General features: G+C 37.9%; 1 protein-coding gene across 1 annotated transcript in view; it reads right to left on the bottom strand.

The window, feature by feature from the left end:
- Positions 1 to 442: 442 nt before the first annotated feature.
- The window catches only part of LOC139737370 (1-phosphatidylinositol 4,5-bisphosphate phosphodiesterase beta-3-like), a 172,294-nt gene continuing 155,615 nt past the window's right edge, over positions 443 to 17,121 (bottom strand). The window contains exons 36-44 of the mRNA XM_071648050.1: positions 16,235 to 16,278; positions 15,114 to 15,310; positions 14,307 to 14,376; positions 13,815 to 13,847; positions 10,114 to 10,289; positions 8,203 to 8,298; positions 5,357 to 5,414; positions 4,307 to 4,393; positions 443 to 3,728 (exon numbers count right to left, since the gene is read on the bottom strand). Of these exons, the coding sequence (XP_071504151.1) occupies positions 3,141 to 3,728; positions 4,307 to 4,393; positions 5,357 to 5,414; positions 8,203 to 8,298; positions 10,114 to 10,289; positions 13,815 to 13,847; positions 14,307 to 14,376; positions 15,114 to 15,310; positions 16,235 to 16,278 (1,349 nt within the window). The 3' untranslated portion in view covers positions 443 to 3,140. The remainder of the gene's footprint in view (positions 3,729 to 4,306; positions 4,394 to 5,356; positions 5,415 to 8,202; positions 8,299 to 10,113; positions 10,290 to 13,814; positions 13,848 to 14,306; positions 14,377 to 15,113; positions 15,311 to 16,234; positions 16,279 to 17,121) is intronic.

Here is a 17,121-nt window from a genome sequence, read left to right as displayed (position 1 = left end):
TTCAATATCAGATGAATCATGGCAAACTTACAAAAGATGCATACTACAGAAAAGACTAAGTGTATGTCTCGACAAAAAGTGTTTACAAATTTTTAACAAAACAATTCCGTCCCAATAAAATTTTGCTACCAATGTTGCTGAAAAGAATTGGTGTTAATGTGGGCATGCATAGTCTCAAAAAAATGATAAAAAACTACAACAACAAAACAAACATGGTACATGAAATAAGAATTATTACATAGGCAACGTGGTTTGTTTGTGTGACTAACATTTTTACCGATTTGCGTTAATCTCCTTTTTATGAGTGAATTTGAATGTATAAGCCACATGCACAAGTAAATATATCTACAACATCAACAAATGATATGGGGGTAAAATCGAAATGATAATCACGTTATCAAAAACAAACTTTTTGATATTCCTCATTCACAGAATTTCTTTAAAAACTGCTACCATGGTGACTTAAAACTGCTCTATTTCAATTGTCATTAAGGGCATTTAAAAAATGTATTTGTGCATGAATAAAGGAAACTGATTTGTAATCTGAAGTAGATCACACTGATTCAATCTTTTTTCTTCACAACTACAGGTTAACATACACCAGAGGATTCTAACACTGAAAAGGGGCTTATTTGAGAATTCTGCATATGTTTCATTGCATAAATACTCTATACAGAGCAATGTGAAAATCTCATAATATATTTGCAAGTAGTACATATCTAAAACTTGGACTAAGCTATTATGAATAATTTGAAATTTTCAAAATAAAAAAAATAGTCAAAAAGTAGCTTTGAATTTCATATAATGCCTCCAATAATTACTGTTCTAGTACCATATACTCCCAAAATTTGAAATATTCCTGTACAATTAATAATCCATTTCTGTAATAAAATAACACAGCACAGATGTTTTCTTTCTCTCTCTCTCCTTATTTACATCAATATCATTTCACATTGCATCATGCCTGTACAAAATAACAACAACTCATTACTATAAATAGCACTTTACAAAACATATTCATAGTTTCTCTTTATAAAACAAGAAAATTTAGAGCAGACACTTAAAAATTTTCCTTGTAGTACTGGATGTTCTAAAATCAACATAAAAATATGAAAAAATAGGACCTATCAAGACACTTCCAGATTTTTAGCTTTTTTACCTATGATGGAAATTAGCTGGAATGAAATTACCTTTCTGCTTGTTTTTGTATCATGGAATGACCTTTGAACTATGTGAAGAAACGAAAGCCCCAAATCAGTCTGATACAAGTATGGCAGGATGGCTGGTAGATCACACTATACTTCCGTCAAACCCCTTCACTCTGGCATGCCTAATCCTCACACATTTGAAACGCATAATTCTGTATGATTCTATCACAACTCAATGCTGGCGAGCAAAGCGAAGTTTCCTCAGCAGTACAGCGGAAATGAAACAATGGAAGCTACACACTCCTAGATATACCCGACCATGAATGTCACAGGACTATAAGTAACCTGGATACTTAAAGGGATGCTATGCATGGAAAAAACAAATCTTTCAACTGCCAATGTAGTGTAGCACCAAAGGAGTCAATTACTCAATTCCTACTAATTGCATCAATCTTTGAGTTAGCAATATCTCTTTCATTTTGCCCATATAACCTTTTTCTTGTTACTGTTGTTTGAGGATGACATTCTTTAAAAGATTAAAAGTATCTAAAAGGTCCAGGATCTTGTTTGAAAGTCACAGTCAACATCTAACACGTTTTCTCACAAAAGGAAATTAAAGAGTTTGGTCCCATTTCTGAGTAAGCAGAAGGCAGTGGATTCAATGACAAATCTGGCTTCTTAGTATATTAAGCTAAAAAATTTAAAGCAGTTCTGCAGGAGGAGTGCAAGCTTTTTACCTTGCCTCCTTGTTATTGTAAAAGTGGAAACTTTTGCACATTTCGTGTGACATGAAACTAAAACCACAGAAATTGTTTGCCTGTTACATGTTATACTATTATTTTGATTCAATGGCATTAAAAACAAAACACACAAAATTTGTTTTACTTGACCGAGTGTGATAAAATTACTCATTTGAAAATATCCACTTTTACAGTATATAAAACTATCATCCACTCTATGTTACTGAGTTATCATGTTGGCAGTTGCGAATATTTGCACATTATGAGAGAGACCTTGGCTTTTGGTCTATTTGACAACACCATACCATGCTACTGTTTGCTTGCAATATAGTCTACAAGGCTGAAATGAGTCAGAGCAGAAATACGTAGATTTTTGCAGCATACATTAAAGTCTGTGATACACTCTCCTACTACCAGAAACAGGTACTATAAAGCCATGATACCCTGGGTTTTTCAGTGAATATTTGCCGTCATTTTTCGGCAAAATGAACTTCTCTGAAGTGAAATCCCATTACTGTTCTTCAAACAAGGTAACAATACATTGAAATTTTATGGAACATAGCATCATTCTTCATATCCCATGTCGTATACATCAAATTTGGTTCTTACAGCTTGATATAAGAGCTATGGATTCATGTACACACATTGAAAATATGCTTCTAAATTAGGTGAGTTGACAACATAGCTACACAAATTATTCATGATCTATAACTCTGAAGGCACACACTTTGTTTCAATTATCTCTTTCTTTACAATAGACCGCAAATCTAAATCTGTAACGGTCTGACATATGGAACAGATAAAAAATTTCACCCATAATACACTTACACATAAGCACCAGTCCCTGTGTTTTTGTCTCAGTTCATATAAAGTATCCTTTACAACAATATTACAATCATGTACACTTTACTTTGTTACATCTTTACATCACAGCACAAAAACATAATTGACTTTGCAGTATATCTTATAAATCAACAAATTCTTGGCTTCTTTTTTTTTTCAAATGTTGCAGCTTTTGATGTTTTAAGGTAACAAGACTGCACTTTGCTACGGATGGTTGGTTGACAAAATTGATATCATGAATAATGCAGGAACTTCCCTTGTGCATTACTTTCATATCCTTTGCACACATATTATGACACAACCACACACATCTGACACGTCGGCAACAAGCAACTCCAGAAGGCATCTCATGCAAGGTGACACCACTGATGCACTATTGTCGCCATGGCAACAACCCGCCCTGCCATTACTACAGCCTCGTCAGCTCCACCGTTGGTGTGGCCTTCACCGGACTGTCGGGGATCTTGGAGCACTCCCCCGTCTCAAGATCCTTGCACACATCCTTCGGCTGCGGAGGACTCAGTCCTGTGACGATGCTGCCGTTGGAAACGCTTTCGGATTCCACGGCCGGGCTGGTCTGCGCCGAGTTATTCGCATTGGGCTCCTCCTGGCTACTCCCACTGGGCTGCTCTCCCGCGTCCAGGCTTGCGTGCACCTCTACCTCGCCAGCCACCAGACCTGTACCGTCCCCACTCTCCTCGGTCCCATTTACTTTGGTGGTGATGAGCCCCTGACCGCTGAGGGCGCCATTCGAGTCCGGCCCTGTGGCGGGGTCGACTTCCGACACCGGTGAGGCATCCGAGATGCCATTCAGGCCACCGCTGGACGACTTCTTCATGTCTCCGTTGATGCCATTCTGGCCCACTTCGCGAGGCGTGTCCGCATCGGCCATGGCCACGATTGAGCCATTGGAGTCCGAAGCCAGACGCTTGAATTTTCGATCCTTGATCAGCTGCTCACACTTCTGCTTGTAGTCCTCCTCAATGACATTTTGCATCTGATGTTAGCAAAAGAAAAATATTGTATGGAGAAACTGCACTTAATTTGACAAACAAAATGCATCTCTACTGATGAAGTTAATTCAATGACTTGGCAGAGTGAACTGCAGTACATCTGTACCAGAGTAGACACGTGTTATATAGAATTACCATATAAAGGCAATGGGCAGAGATCATAGTGCTTGTCTACATGCAGTATTAGTATCTCATGCAAACAGTGTAAATTTGTGCAAGATTTTCCTAATACTAACTCAATGTCATCAGCTGAAAAGTGAAGAATGCTTATGACAATTAAAAAGAAGTCTTTTAAAAAGAAAAAAAAAATGTTCATTGCTTACAGAGAATTTTTGTATGACCTCTTCGTTTTGTTTTGTTTTTTCTCTTTTTTGTATGTCCTGATTTTGTATTGCATTTAAGACTTTTTATAATTGACAAAAAGAAGTAGCATGGCCACAACAAAATAACAGCACAAGATTTGATAGGGAAAAGAAACTTCATTTCATAACACAACGTATGTTCAGTGCAGTCATCTAGACTTATATGACCTGCCTAGGAATAAAGGAGACATGACCCTTACATCAAACTCTTCCTGGGAGAGGTTCTGCTGAAGCTCTTTCATCGTTTCCTTCAGCTCGTCTTTCTTCTTCTTCTGGAGTTGTATCAACTGGAATGAAAAAGAGAAAAGAAGACAACCAAGAATTAAAGGGATCGTATAGTTTGGGTTGAGACCAAATTTCAGGTTTCTAACATTTGTGTGTGTGTGTGTGTGAGATGATGAGAAACCTCTTATGAAATATGAAAGAATGTGTAATTCCATGAGGAATTCAACGTTTATTTGATGAAAATTGGTTTTGAAATGGCTTAGAAATCCAAAACAGAGTGATTCTAATAAAGTGTGGGACCCACATTTTATTACGATCACTTTGTTTTACATTGTCTTTGGGTGTTCTAGTCATTCCAAACCCGATTTCATCAAATAAACTTTGAATTCCTCTTAAAATGGTATGCTCTGTACTATTTCATAAGTGTTTTCTTGGTATCTCGAAAAAGTTAAAAGCCCAATTCTCATCTCCACCAATACTGTACCATCCCTTTAAACATACACATTATAGGTCTTTTACACATATCACAAGGTGATCGAATTTCCATACACATGCAAAACTCTATCACTGCATCAGCAGCATGCACAAGTCTTTTTCTTTCAGCTTTTCTGGAGTAACATCTGTTTCTGGGAAGTATCATGTGTGTGCTATACTACATGTCTCCATTATTTTGCTTGAAAAATTGCAAACATAGTTTTACAGAGAGTGAGAGAACAGTATTTCCAACACAAGTTTGGTAAAATATGACTCAAATGAAAAGGGAAAGAAATTAATTGACATCTCCTATCTTGAGTAAGCTTTTGTTTTGTCATATCTTTTCTGCAGATATATCAACCAGGCAAATTGTTTTCTGGCACAAGATATATACAGGTACATTCTCTTCAGAAAGGCCATGATCCCCTCAAACAACACTGAATAAACTCATAAACTGCTTGAACATAACTTGCAAGAGTCCTCGCCCTCAGTTTGGAAAATTATATTTTGTTGACAAGGAGATTGTTGGGGATGGAGAATATGTAGCTTACGTGTGTTCTCTCTGTCACTGCTTGGTCGATGTGTTTCTTGCGTGCTTCTCTCTTTAACCTGCAGAACAGTAAAACAACCAAAACAAAGACACTAGTTAGACCAGTCTTGGAATTATATCTAAGGAAAGTAAGAGCATTTCATTAAACTGTTGTCGCAAAACAGCAGTATCAATGGAAATAAAGTGTGCAAAATATCGCACATGGGTGAAACACTTATCACATATGCAAGGCAAATAGATGGTATACACATGAAACAAGACCATACATAATGATTAAGCATACTAAGCAATGTTCCGTAAGTACACCTCAGTAGATTTGTTGCAAGTACAGATGCGGTCCAACAGGGCCGCCATTTTATTGAAATTAACATTTCAAACATAAAATTTGATAGAGAAATTGGATTGCAACAAATTTGATGTCATATGAAGAAGAGTAAAACTTTCTAAAAGTTGATATCACTTTAGCTGTGTATTGTGATAAATTGGGGGGTGCTTCTCTTTTTTTTTTTGGGGGGGGGGATCCATATTTTTATATTGTTTTGAAAAAAAGGAAGAAATGTAAAAATGCATGATTTAATATTTATCAAAGAAGATCTGAAGAATTATTTTGAAACCTGCGATTGAGATTGAGATTTACTGAGATTGAGACATAATTCATATTTCTGGAATTACAGGCAATATCATACACTGTTGACAAGTTAACATCTAAAACTTGAAAAAATTATATTTATGCATTATAAATTTTGCTTACAATGTGTTTACATGGTCACATCATGTAATACTGTAATTGTCTAGTGACTTGCAAGTACCTGCAAACTAACTTTTCATGCCAAGTGGTAGGTGACGCTGGTCGCTATTACTGTAGCATTTCATCATAGTAGATTGTTCTGAGGCAGATAAGATTGAACAGAAAGTACCGCGGTATTTTCCAAAAATATCACTTAAGGTGATTAATACCCCCGCCCCGTGACGACAGTCTTACCCAAGGAATGATCTTTCCTTGATCTTCTGCCATTTAAATGCCGTTACCATGGCTACGCAGCTTCCAACACGTCCGAAAAATATGTCTTGCACATCTTCCCACCAAGACTATTGTGTGTGTCACATTTCATAAGCTTTTGTCAAAAACTGAGGAAGTAGTTCAATCCACAAGATCTTTCCTTGATCTTCCGCCATTAATATGCCGTTACCAGGGCAACGCAGCTTCCGACACGTCCAAAAAATATGTCTTGCACATCTTCCCACCAAGACCAATGTGTGTGCCACATTTCATGAGCTTCAGTCGAATACAGAGGAAGTAGTTCAATCCGCAAGATCTTTCCTTGATCTTCTGCCATTTATATGCCGTTACCATGGCAACGCAGCTTCCGACACGTCCGAAAAATATGTCTTCCACATCTTCCCACCCAGATCAAGGTGTGTGCCACATTTCATAAGCTTTGGTCAAAAAACTGAGGAAGTAGTTAAATCCGCAAGATCTTTCCTTGATCTTCTGCCATTAATATGCCGTTACCATGGCAACGTACTTTCAGGTACTGTCAAAAAATGCGTCTTGCACATCTACAACCAAAGGCACACATCTGTACCAAGTTTCATGGAAATTGGGCAAAAACTGAGGAAGTAGTTTGCAACACAAAATTTTCCATCATTTTGGCTCATAATATGTGAGCTGTTACCATGGCAACATACTTTTTGTCACTGTCAAGAAATGTGTCATGCTGACCTATATCCTAAGACAAACATTCAATATGAATTCCATGAGAATTGGAAGAACACTGATGAAGCAGTTTTGCCATGAAGCATTTTGCCCTATATTTTACCAATAACATGCCGTTACCATGGCAACGCACTTTTTGCCACTGCGGAAATATGTGTCTTGCACATTAACATATTCAGATGAACATCTGTACCTAATTTCATAAAAATTTATCAAAAACTGTGGGAGGAGTTCGCGACGCAAGATTTGTACCCATAATATGCCGTTACCATGGCAACGTACTTTTGGGTACTGTCAAAAAATACGTCTTGCACATCTACAACCCAAGGCACACATCTGTGCTAAGTTTTATGGGAATCGGTTGAAAACTGAGGAAGTAGTTCGCGACGCAAGATTTGCAACGGACCGACCGCCCGACCGACCGCCCGACCGACCGCCCGACCGACCGCCCGACCGCCCGACCGCCCGACCGCCCGACCGCCCGACCGTCCGCTGATTCCTATATACCCCCTTCAAACTTCATTTGACGGGGGTATTAAAAAAAATCAACACAGGAGGAACAAAGAACAAAAACAATGCTACTTCAGAAGAGAAATATCTAAAAAAAAAGAGAGATAAGGAACATAATTTGTGACAGATAACAGGTAGATATGAGAGATTAGAGAGAGATTAGAGAGAGATATAGTAGATATAATAGGCACTGTAGAAAGCTTACATAAGAAGCAATCAATTTAGTTAGCCACTGTCCCACAAGAACCTGAAACTACATGCGATATGGGATGTGGAATTGGATTGATATTCCACTGATGAACGGAAAAAAATAAATACCACAACATGATTTTGTGACCAGACTAGTCTCCTGGAGGTTGCCAGTTTCTAATCTTACCTATTGGATGGGAGTACAAGTGTATAGAGCTGATAACTATGGCAACCAATGTTTCCTGCCGGACGCAAGGTGAATCGACTTCAATTTCACACTCTTGGGGCCCACATGATCTCACACCACTTCACAAAGAGTCTATACTCATGAAGATTGCTCTACAAACATTGCGACAAGATAAATGATTGATGCTAGACTGGCCCACCAAGGGCAGGGATAAGAAAATGATGACTGATTCCGATCCAATCACCTGTTGATTTCTTGTTTGCCTCCTTTCATCTTGCCAATGTTCTTCATCTCCTCAATATTCTTGCTTTCAAGCATCTTCCGCAGGTCTTGTTCCACTCTGCACATAAAGAAAACAAAAATTAAAAAGAATTGTGCCAAGAATTTCCATACAAAGATTGCATTCCCAGATTCATTTGCACCAAAGATGCATTGTACATAATTATTAGAAGCTGATATTCCTCATTCCTAAAATGCACAATAACATACATATGCTCATTGAGATAAACAAGTCAGTTACCAGTGATGTATCTCTCTTTTTCTTTTTCTTTTTTTTTTCTTTTTTTGGTCACAAATATCAACTCCAAGATTAAAAACCCTGCCATTTTAGAGTGCTCTTTCTTTTATTGCCACAATTACTAAACCCAAGATGAACATCCACTGACTTTTTTTATTGCCCCAATAAGTTAAATACTAAATCATGATTACAATAAGTTTATAACTGATCCTAAGATAGGCAACATTTTACAGAATACTCCAGTTACATTTACATCTAAAATTGATATTTTAGAAGTCCGTGCGGATTTAATTAGGATATAACCAGTTCCACCTGATCATGCAAGAATATGAAATATGCAGTAAAATTCCGAGTTGCCAATTCAATTTTTAAACAAGGAAAAGTGGAAATTACGCGGTGCGTAACATATGTCCCCGCCGGAAGTAGCATTTTGTAACAAAATGTGCAATATAGGTAAAAAATCAAGGTCAAAGGTCAAAGAAGTCAAAGGTCAAAATTCTGTGGAGAAGTTTTGAAGCCCTCACCTAGTGCCATCACATAAAGCAAATGGAATTGAAATTGGGTTAGAAATGGCGGCGGAGTAGCATTTTGTAGCCAATGTACAATATAGGTCAAAAATCAAGGTCAAAGGTCAAAGAAGACAAAGGTCAAAATTCTGTGTAGAAGTTTTGAAGCCCTCACCTAGTGCTATCACATAAAGCAAACGGAATCGAAATCGGGTTAGAAATGGCGCAGGAGTAGCATTCTGTAGCAAAATGCACAATATAGGTCAAAAATCAAGGTCAAAGGTCAAAGAAGTCAAAGGTCAAAATTCTGTGTAGAAGTTTTGAAGCCCTCAACTAGTGCCATCATATAAAGCAAACGGAATCGAAATCGGGTTAAAAATGGCGAAGGAGTAGCATTTCGTAGCAAAATGTACAATATAGGTCAAAAATCAAGGTCAAAGGTCAAAGAAGTCAAAGGTCAAAATTCTGTGTAGAAGTTTTGAAGCCCTCACCTAGTGCCATCACATAAAGCAAACGGAATCGAAATCGGGTTAGAAATGGCGAAGGAGTAGCATTTTGTAGCAAAATGTACAATATAGGTCAAAAAATCAAGGTCAAAGGTCAAAGAAGTCAAAGGTCAAAATTCTGTGTAGAAGTTTTGAAGCCCTCACCTAGTGCCATCACATAAAGCAAACGGAATCGAAATCGGGTTAGAAATGGCGAAGGAGTAGCATTTTGTAGCAAAATGTACAATATAGGTCAAAGGTCAAGGTCAAAGGTCACGACTGAAATTCTGTGTAGCAGTTTCAAAGCTCCCATGTAGTGCTATCATATAAAGCAAACAGAATCAAAATTGGCTCATAAATGACAGAGAAGTAGCAAATTGAAGATTTTGATCACACACGGACGCACACACGGACACACGGACACACGGACGGACGGACGGACGGACGGACGGACACACGGACACACACACGTACGGAGCCCGTTTCATAGTCCCCTGCTCGAACTCGTTCGGCGGGGACAAAAAAAGAGTAAAAGCATAAGCAAAATTACTTCAGGCCATAATGAGTAAAAGGAAGAATACCAATATGATAGGAGTACAGAAAGAAGATACAAAGAGGGTGGTGGGTGTTGGGAGGGGTTGGCTTACTTCTTGTGCTGGGCGTCCAGCTTTTTGAGTTGTTTCTCGTGGATGGCGGCCATGAGATCCATCTGGAGCTCAAAGAGCATCTCGGCGTGTTCTACCCTCAGCTCCTTCTCCAGGAAGAGGTGTTTGCGGTAGAGGTCGATCAGGGAGTCCTCGTGGGATACCTGCTTCCTCAGCATCTACAGAGAGGGTGCAAAAGCAAAATTATGTACAGTCTGACCTCTGTCATCCCGTCATGTCAGAACCAGTGCCTGTCCGGATATGCGATTCAGCTGGATATTTGAGAAACACTGTTTATGTACATATATATATATACACACATGAAGCTGCCAACCAAGTGGTAGCTAGGTAGGTAGTGTACATTGGAACAGTGGTGCAATCTATACCAGCCAATCAAAATTTCAGTCTTTTTTTTTTTACAGAAATTCAAAACATTTTAATGTGAAACTCATAACTCATAGGCCTATCATAGCTAAATCAAGTTTTGGGGCAGTTTTCATTGTAATTGAAAACCACTTTTTTTTCCTTGGTCTCCACTGAGAGAATATGTGTGGAGAAGTCTAGATAGCACATATGCTAGTCTGATAATCGAGGTCAGCCTTTACAAGAAATATTGACTGAGTCAATCTTAAGGCACGCATGAAATTTTCCTTTGTCTTTTTTTTTTCTCACTCTGGTAAAGAAACTTTCATGCATTACTCAAATGTCTGCGTGGGGAATGAATTGACAAAAAATAAGTCAAACAATCTGTGTCTAAAGCTATGTCTTTTGTCAGCCGATTGATACTTGTGTAATGAACAAAATCAAAAGAATTGTTTCCGAAAACACCATTGTGATGTATATTGTCTCCATGCTGAAAGTTGCAAACTCAGGCTTCTTATAAAAAGAAAAGGCTAGAGAGTACTTTTTTTTCCCTTGCCCTGGCTCCCTATGGCAAATATATGCACTTGTGAAATACTTTTACACACTCAGATTCACAAAACGTATGGTATGTGCAGTGAGTAGGCTTTCCTAAAAGAATCTAACACTTTGCATCGGTGCTTGCAATGATGCCTGAAATGTGCACAAACTTGCTTGCATTTCAGCCTACAGTGGTATCATGTTTGTACTCTAAGGCTGTCTGGTGTCAATATCTTTCCACACAAAGCTAATAAATGGTGTACAACACTTAGGTGTAAAAGCACTAGCAAAGCATTCTTGATGTTTGTCCCCCAGCAAAAAATATTTGGCAGCATCTGATTAATCATGCAGGACTGCAAAATCAATTGTATAAACTCTACGTAATGTTTTACAGCATCAATTTAAACAGAATTGCTAACTCTTGTAAGCCCTAAAAATTTGATGGAGCGATGGCAATAGTGTATTTATTGCATGAGCAAGTGACGCAGCAATTTTATTCTTTCTAAATCAGTGGTAAAGGGAACCAAACTGAACAGAATGGCAATCGGATTCTCAAGCAGTACAGGCACTCTACTAATTTTAGGGATTTGAAAAGAAATACCCACCCCTTCACGAATCTGTCATGTCAATCTGACCTCACAGACATAGTGATGAGATGAATGCAGCTTAAAGCTTGAATCACGGTTTAAGTATAGTATGATGGATGATCTTTGTATTATTATTATTATCTGTTATTTCTTCAGCAATGACTACATTACATATTAGTCATTTACTCATCTTCACATCATATTTGAATCATGAAGTGTAACATTGTGAGATGATGCAATTTATTGATTCTGCAAAGCAACTCTAAGCAAGAATGATTTCGTTCAACTCAAAGAAGGTGCTTCATGATGAAGTTCATGTTATGATCTAATCAAACTTGATGATCTTATCACACAAGATTTGGATGACAGAATACATGTACAAGCATAGAATCTGTATTTGAGCATTGTATGACAATGTATTTGAGCTGTAACGTACAGGGCACGTCTACTGTTTGTGGATGATAAATGCACACTAGAGGCGAGACAATGGTGCCATCTGTATATCTGTTGCATGTCTTGCAGTATCACAAAAAGACAACTATTGCTAAAAGGCAGCAAAGAGTATCAATACAGGATGCATTTCAAGAAAAAAGAAAAATAATTTTCAAAGGAGGACGCATTTGCAGTATGTCATTTTGTATCACATACATTGTATTTAACAAACAGTAATGCTGCATTTACACCATGTTCCTGGCGGCCAGAGCAGTCACGTTTCAGACAACCGTGGACAAAACGGGATGGACGTGAGACAATGAAGGGGGACGGGATGGACAAATGTGACCGGCCATGATTGTCGTGCATGCTGATTTTTAAATCGTCAAAAAATTTGCCACGGCAGTTTCGGTGCTAATGAGAAACCTTGTAGGCCATAATAAAACGGGGTGAATGCAAGAAAACGTGATATAACTTGGAGGCGGTCCATCGTATGACACAACAGAAATATTGTGTAGTCTAGCCTAACCAGACACTGAAAGAACAGCATCTGATATCTACATGTTCATCATAGTGAAGACTGGAACAAAAAGACTACAATTTGGAGGGGAAAAGACAGGAGAATATCCCATCTACCCACGGCGCACAATGTTTTGTGCAAACGGGATGGCGTGGCTGCCCGGAACAGGGCGTAAACGTAGCATAATGACTGTACGTCTGTAGTCAAAACTCAAAGGAGTACACATCAGTGATATGACTTAAAATCACCAAAATATGTCTGTTGTTGGTTTAGATTTGGTAATGAGTGATGACAATTTGTAACTCATAAAGGATTACGGACATTATATATCAACAAACATGAACATGGGAGATGAACGAGAGATTTATTTAGCCTGGCTTTGGACATATACACACACATCATCTATGGTGTGATCTATGGAAGATGTAATGTTCAATCCATTGCCAATTGGTTCCCATGAAATGACCATGACAAAATGTCGGAATGTGTGAAACGAGTCAGAGTTTATCCCAAGTATGTGTGTGCTCATTTGCTCACTTAATCATGCAGAGCGAAAAAGCTCAGAAACTGAAAAAAAAATCAAACACCTGTTTCCTACCTGAGAAACAATAAAGAAATGACTACCAAATTTGGTGTGCAGGGATATTCAGAGTTCCTGTAAAATATATTGGTTATCTACTATGTGAAGATTCATAGCATATCATGCATATAAGGTGCAGAATGCATACTACATAGTTGGCAGTTGTTTAGGAAAATATATCAGCAACCAAAATCTTGAAAGTTTATCAGCCAAATGTTCTTTACAGTCTTTTCACAATAACAATCAGCATGGAACAGATTCTTAAAGATAGAAATCAAATAACAATGAGTGAGAATGGGAAAAAAAAAAGGAAGCCCAAAAATCGATCAAGCATCTTCTGATTTTCTGCATAAGATATGGGCATGATGACACAATGAGATTGCTGGGTTTAATATAAACACGCATCATAATGAAAGCAACTAAAAACAGAACAAAAACAAACAAAATGTACAATACAATTAAGAAAAAAACAAGAGAAAAAAAGGAACAAAAAAGCCCAAACTTGTTCTGAATGTAAAGCACACGCCTGATTTCGGATATGAATGTGAACCCTTATCCTGGATGTGAATAAAGATCAAATGAAAATTATATTTTTTTTCTTTTTTTTTTGTAAAATATGATATGATGAATAGTGAATGATTAGGAAATAGTTTTGAAATTTTCCTGCAGAGTGTGCTAAATTCACCTGGGGCTCATCCGGCTCACATGAGGAGACACTCTGAAAATGAAAGAAAAACTCGGCAAAGCTACAATCACGCAGAAGTTTTAAATTCACAAACTCATGTAGTACATGAAACATCATCTCCAGCACATTTATTGCTGAATAATAAACTTATTTGTGCTAATCAATCTGCTATGGCATAGTGCCACATATTTCTACATCATTTCGTCGTGTGCCCGGCAAAACAGCACGAATGCAAGCCATTCAAGGCAGGTGTGCCCTGCAGAATGGCACGAGTGCATGCGAGGTGCACGTTATACTTATGCGCAATGCATGCATTCGTGTTGTTCTGCCAGGCACACCTTCTTTCAATTGTGTACGTTCACGTCCTTCTGCCGGGCACAAGGCGATTTACGCTCAATGGGGTGTCTGTCTCTTATGGAGATGTAAGACTTCATATACTGATATACACGTATCACATATTTTATGACAAAGAAACAAAAACAAGAAACTGACCTCTTTCTCAAGATTGTTTTCCAGCTTCTCCATTGCCTTGGCACAGTTCGCCTTAACCTCCTCCGCATTCCTGTCATCATCACAAAACAAGAAATTAGGGTACAAATGAGCGACAGCGGCACTTAAGTGATGACAGAACATTCAAACGATTGCCCACTGGTGACACTTTTCACTTCACTCTACACCTGCATGCAGCAGCACTAATAATCATCACTAGTTTCTTTCTGTTTTTTTATTTTTTAATGCATCCATTCCCCGTTAAGGGATGATATAAATGTGGTTGAGATGGAGCTTCAGGTTTCCAACTTTTTGGTGAGAGAATGTGAAACTTCATATGAAATGTAAAAGAGCATACATATCTAAGAGAAATTCAAAGTTCATTTGATGAAAATTGGTTTTGAAATTGCTGAGATATCCAAAACAAAGCAATCCTAATGATACAAAACTTATAGGTGGGACCCACCTTTAATGAGGGTCGCTTTGTCTTACTTTGTTTTCAAATTTTCAATTTCAAAACTGATTTTCCTCAAATAAACTTTGAATTACTCTGTGCTCTTTAATAATTCATAAGTGGTTTCTAATCATCTAGCAAAAAGTTGAAAGCTGAATATCCCTCTCATCCAAAATTGTACCATCCCTTTAAGCTTTTCATCCAACTCTTTCAATGCAAGAAGATTTTAATGGAATCACTGAAGGTCTTTTTCTTTTATCAAACTCGCAAGACACACAATGAAGAAAAATGTTTCAGATTAGACAAAAAACCTCAAGAAAACACAGAAGGGAGAAGACAGCTCCTGAGGGACTCACGCATGTTTGCTCTTCATGGCCTTCTTTTCGGTAGCCACGTTCTTCTTCTCCAGGTTCCGCCTCGACTTGTCCTGGGACGTCTTCAGCTTGCCCTCGTCCTTGTCCAGCTTCTTCTTCAGCTTGCTCTGCTTCTTCTCGTGCTTCTTGATCAGCTTCTGCAGCTCCGCCTCCGTCCGCATCAGTACCTTCTGGTATTTCTGGAGTGGGGTTTCGCAAAAAGAAAGAGAGAGCAGAGCAAAATGAAATGCACAGTGAGCAAATGATGAGTGAACTAGCCACCTTCCACAAGACAAAGAGTAAACACCCTTTAGAAATTTGACGGCTTTCATTACCTTTCTGTGTTTTTACCGTGGCAAATTCTTACAATTCAACTTGATGGCAACGCACAAATCATGAACAGCTAAATTATGTTTCCATATTTTAAATGCTGATCGAACATGAAATCAATTTAGTGATGAGGGTTGATCTAACACAAAGGTGATCTCACGTAAAAGTCATGCAATATTGAGCAACACAAGATGGATAAGGATAACAAAATATTTTGATATCTTCAATGCTGTTTGATACGAAAAATAGCAGGAGACCCAGGGGTCTTGCTCTAACACGAGTATTGCAAGATCACTTTCCACGCATTTTTACAGACCATTAGCAAAGAAGAACATATAAAACAAACTTCAGGAGCTTACAGAGACCTTATGGCTGAATCAGCCCCCCCCCCCCCAATCTCTTTATGTTTAAACTCAAAGCAGATAATCTTTATTTCTTGTCTAAAATCTAAGACAATCCATATTTTTCCTCCCTCTCAGTCAGTTTCTCTGAGCTGTAACTTTCAACAACCTCATGATATGCAGTATCAAAGCTTAAAATGCTCACCTGGACAACAGTACACCAATACTTTCTGCAGTATATTATTGACAGTGCTTGGAATAATCAATCTAGGCACGTAAAAATGCCTCTAAAATAGCCAAGAAAACATCCCCTGAGATTTAGCCAGACATTTCAAGCTAAAATCTGCAAATTAACCCATTGAGTGTAGAACCTGTGGCTGCCATGTGAAGTTCATGGACATCAAAAACTTCTGTAGGGAATTTCTTAAGCAGCTAGATAGACTTAGAACCAACCTTTTCTTGTTTGATCTCATCCACAGTGGCTGCAATGATTTCCTCTGCAGTATGCATTTCACGAAGGAAAATAAACAGACTTTGTTGTCAGAACATGGAGAACATCTGGGACAAAGACTACCAATGCAGTGAAGAAAACTGCAATCTTAGAAAAGTGTGCTCAAATATATCCAATCCCATCTATAATCATGTTTTTAATATCAAGAACAAAATTGCAATTTTACACTCTAGATCATATAATTTTCATTCAAGTTCTTTCCAGTGAATTTGGGAAAAATAAAATATGTTCTGATGAACGCTGACCAAAATTTGTGTTGCTATATCTTATTCATTGGTCTTTTTGCTTCATCTTGAGATATTTTTAGTCTTAAACAAGACACATTAATTTTATGGTGCTCTTTGCTGTTCTGCCATTGCAGCAGCTTTCTCACCTCCAAACAATCAAATTTTCCCAACACTGAGTGAAAAAAAGGTAATTGAAAAAGTATCACTTGTGTTCTATGATATCATCATGCACAACAACAAAAAATAAGAATACAACAGGAAAAAAAAGCAACAGTCAACACAAATTGCATGACAACAACACAACAGTACACTGGACAGGCCAACAGCTTCAAGCACATGTCATCATGCTATTTTTAAGAAGTTTGACTTTGTGCAAACTTTCACAGCAGTCTATCTATTTCATTATTAGATAAAAAAAAGTGTTATCAATTGATTCAAAAGTGTTAGCGACTTTGATGAAAAAAAGAAGCTTTACATTCAAATCTAAATCTGCAGTCTCTTACCTTTTCGCTCTTTGCTACGCGCAACATAAACTGTTTATTTGTACACACTAACACAGAATACACACATGTTAAAAATCTCATGCAACAAGAAACACAAGG

Source organism: Diadema antillarum, unplaced genomic scaffold (genome assembly GCF_040938485.1).
Source record: "Diadema antillarum isolate AM-2024a unplaced genomic scaffold, OU_Dant_1.0 scf00000029, whole genome shotgun sequence".
Classification (NCBI taxonomy): domain Eukaryota; kingdom Metazoa; phylum Echinodermata; class Echinoidea; order Diadematoida; family Diadematidae; genus Diadema; species Diadema antillarum.
This window is presented reverse-complemented; position numbering and strand designations above follow the sequence as displayed.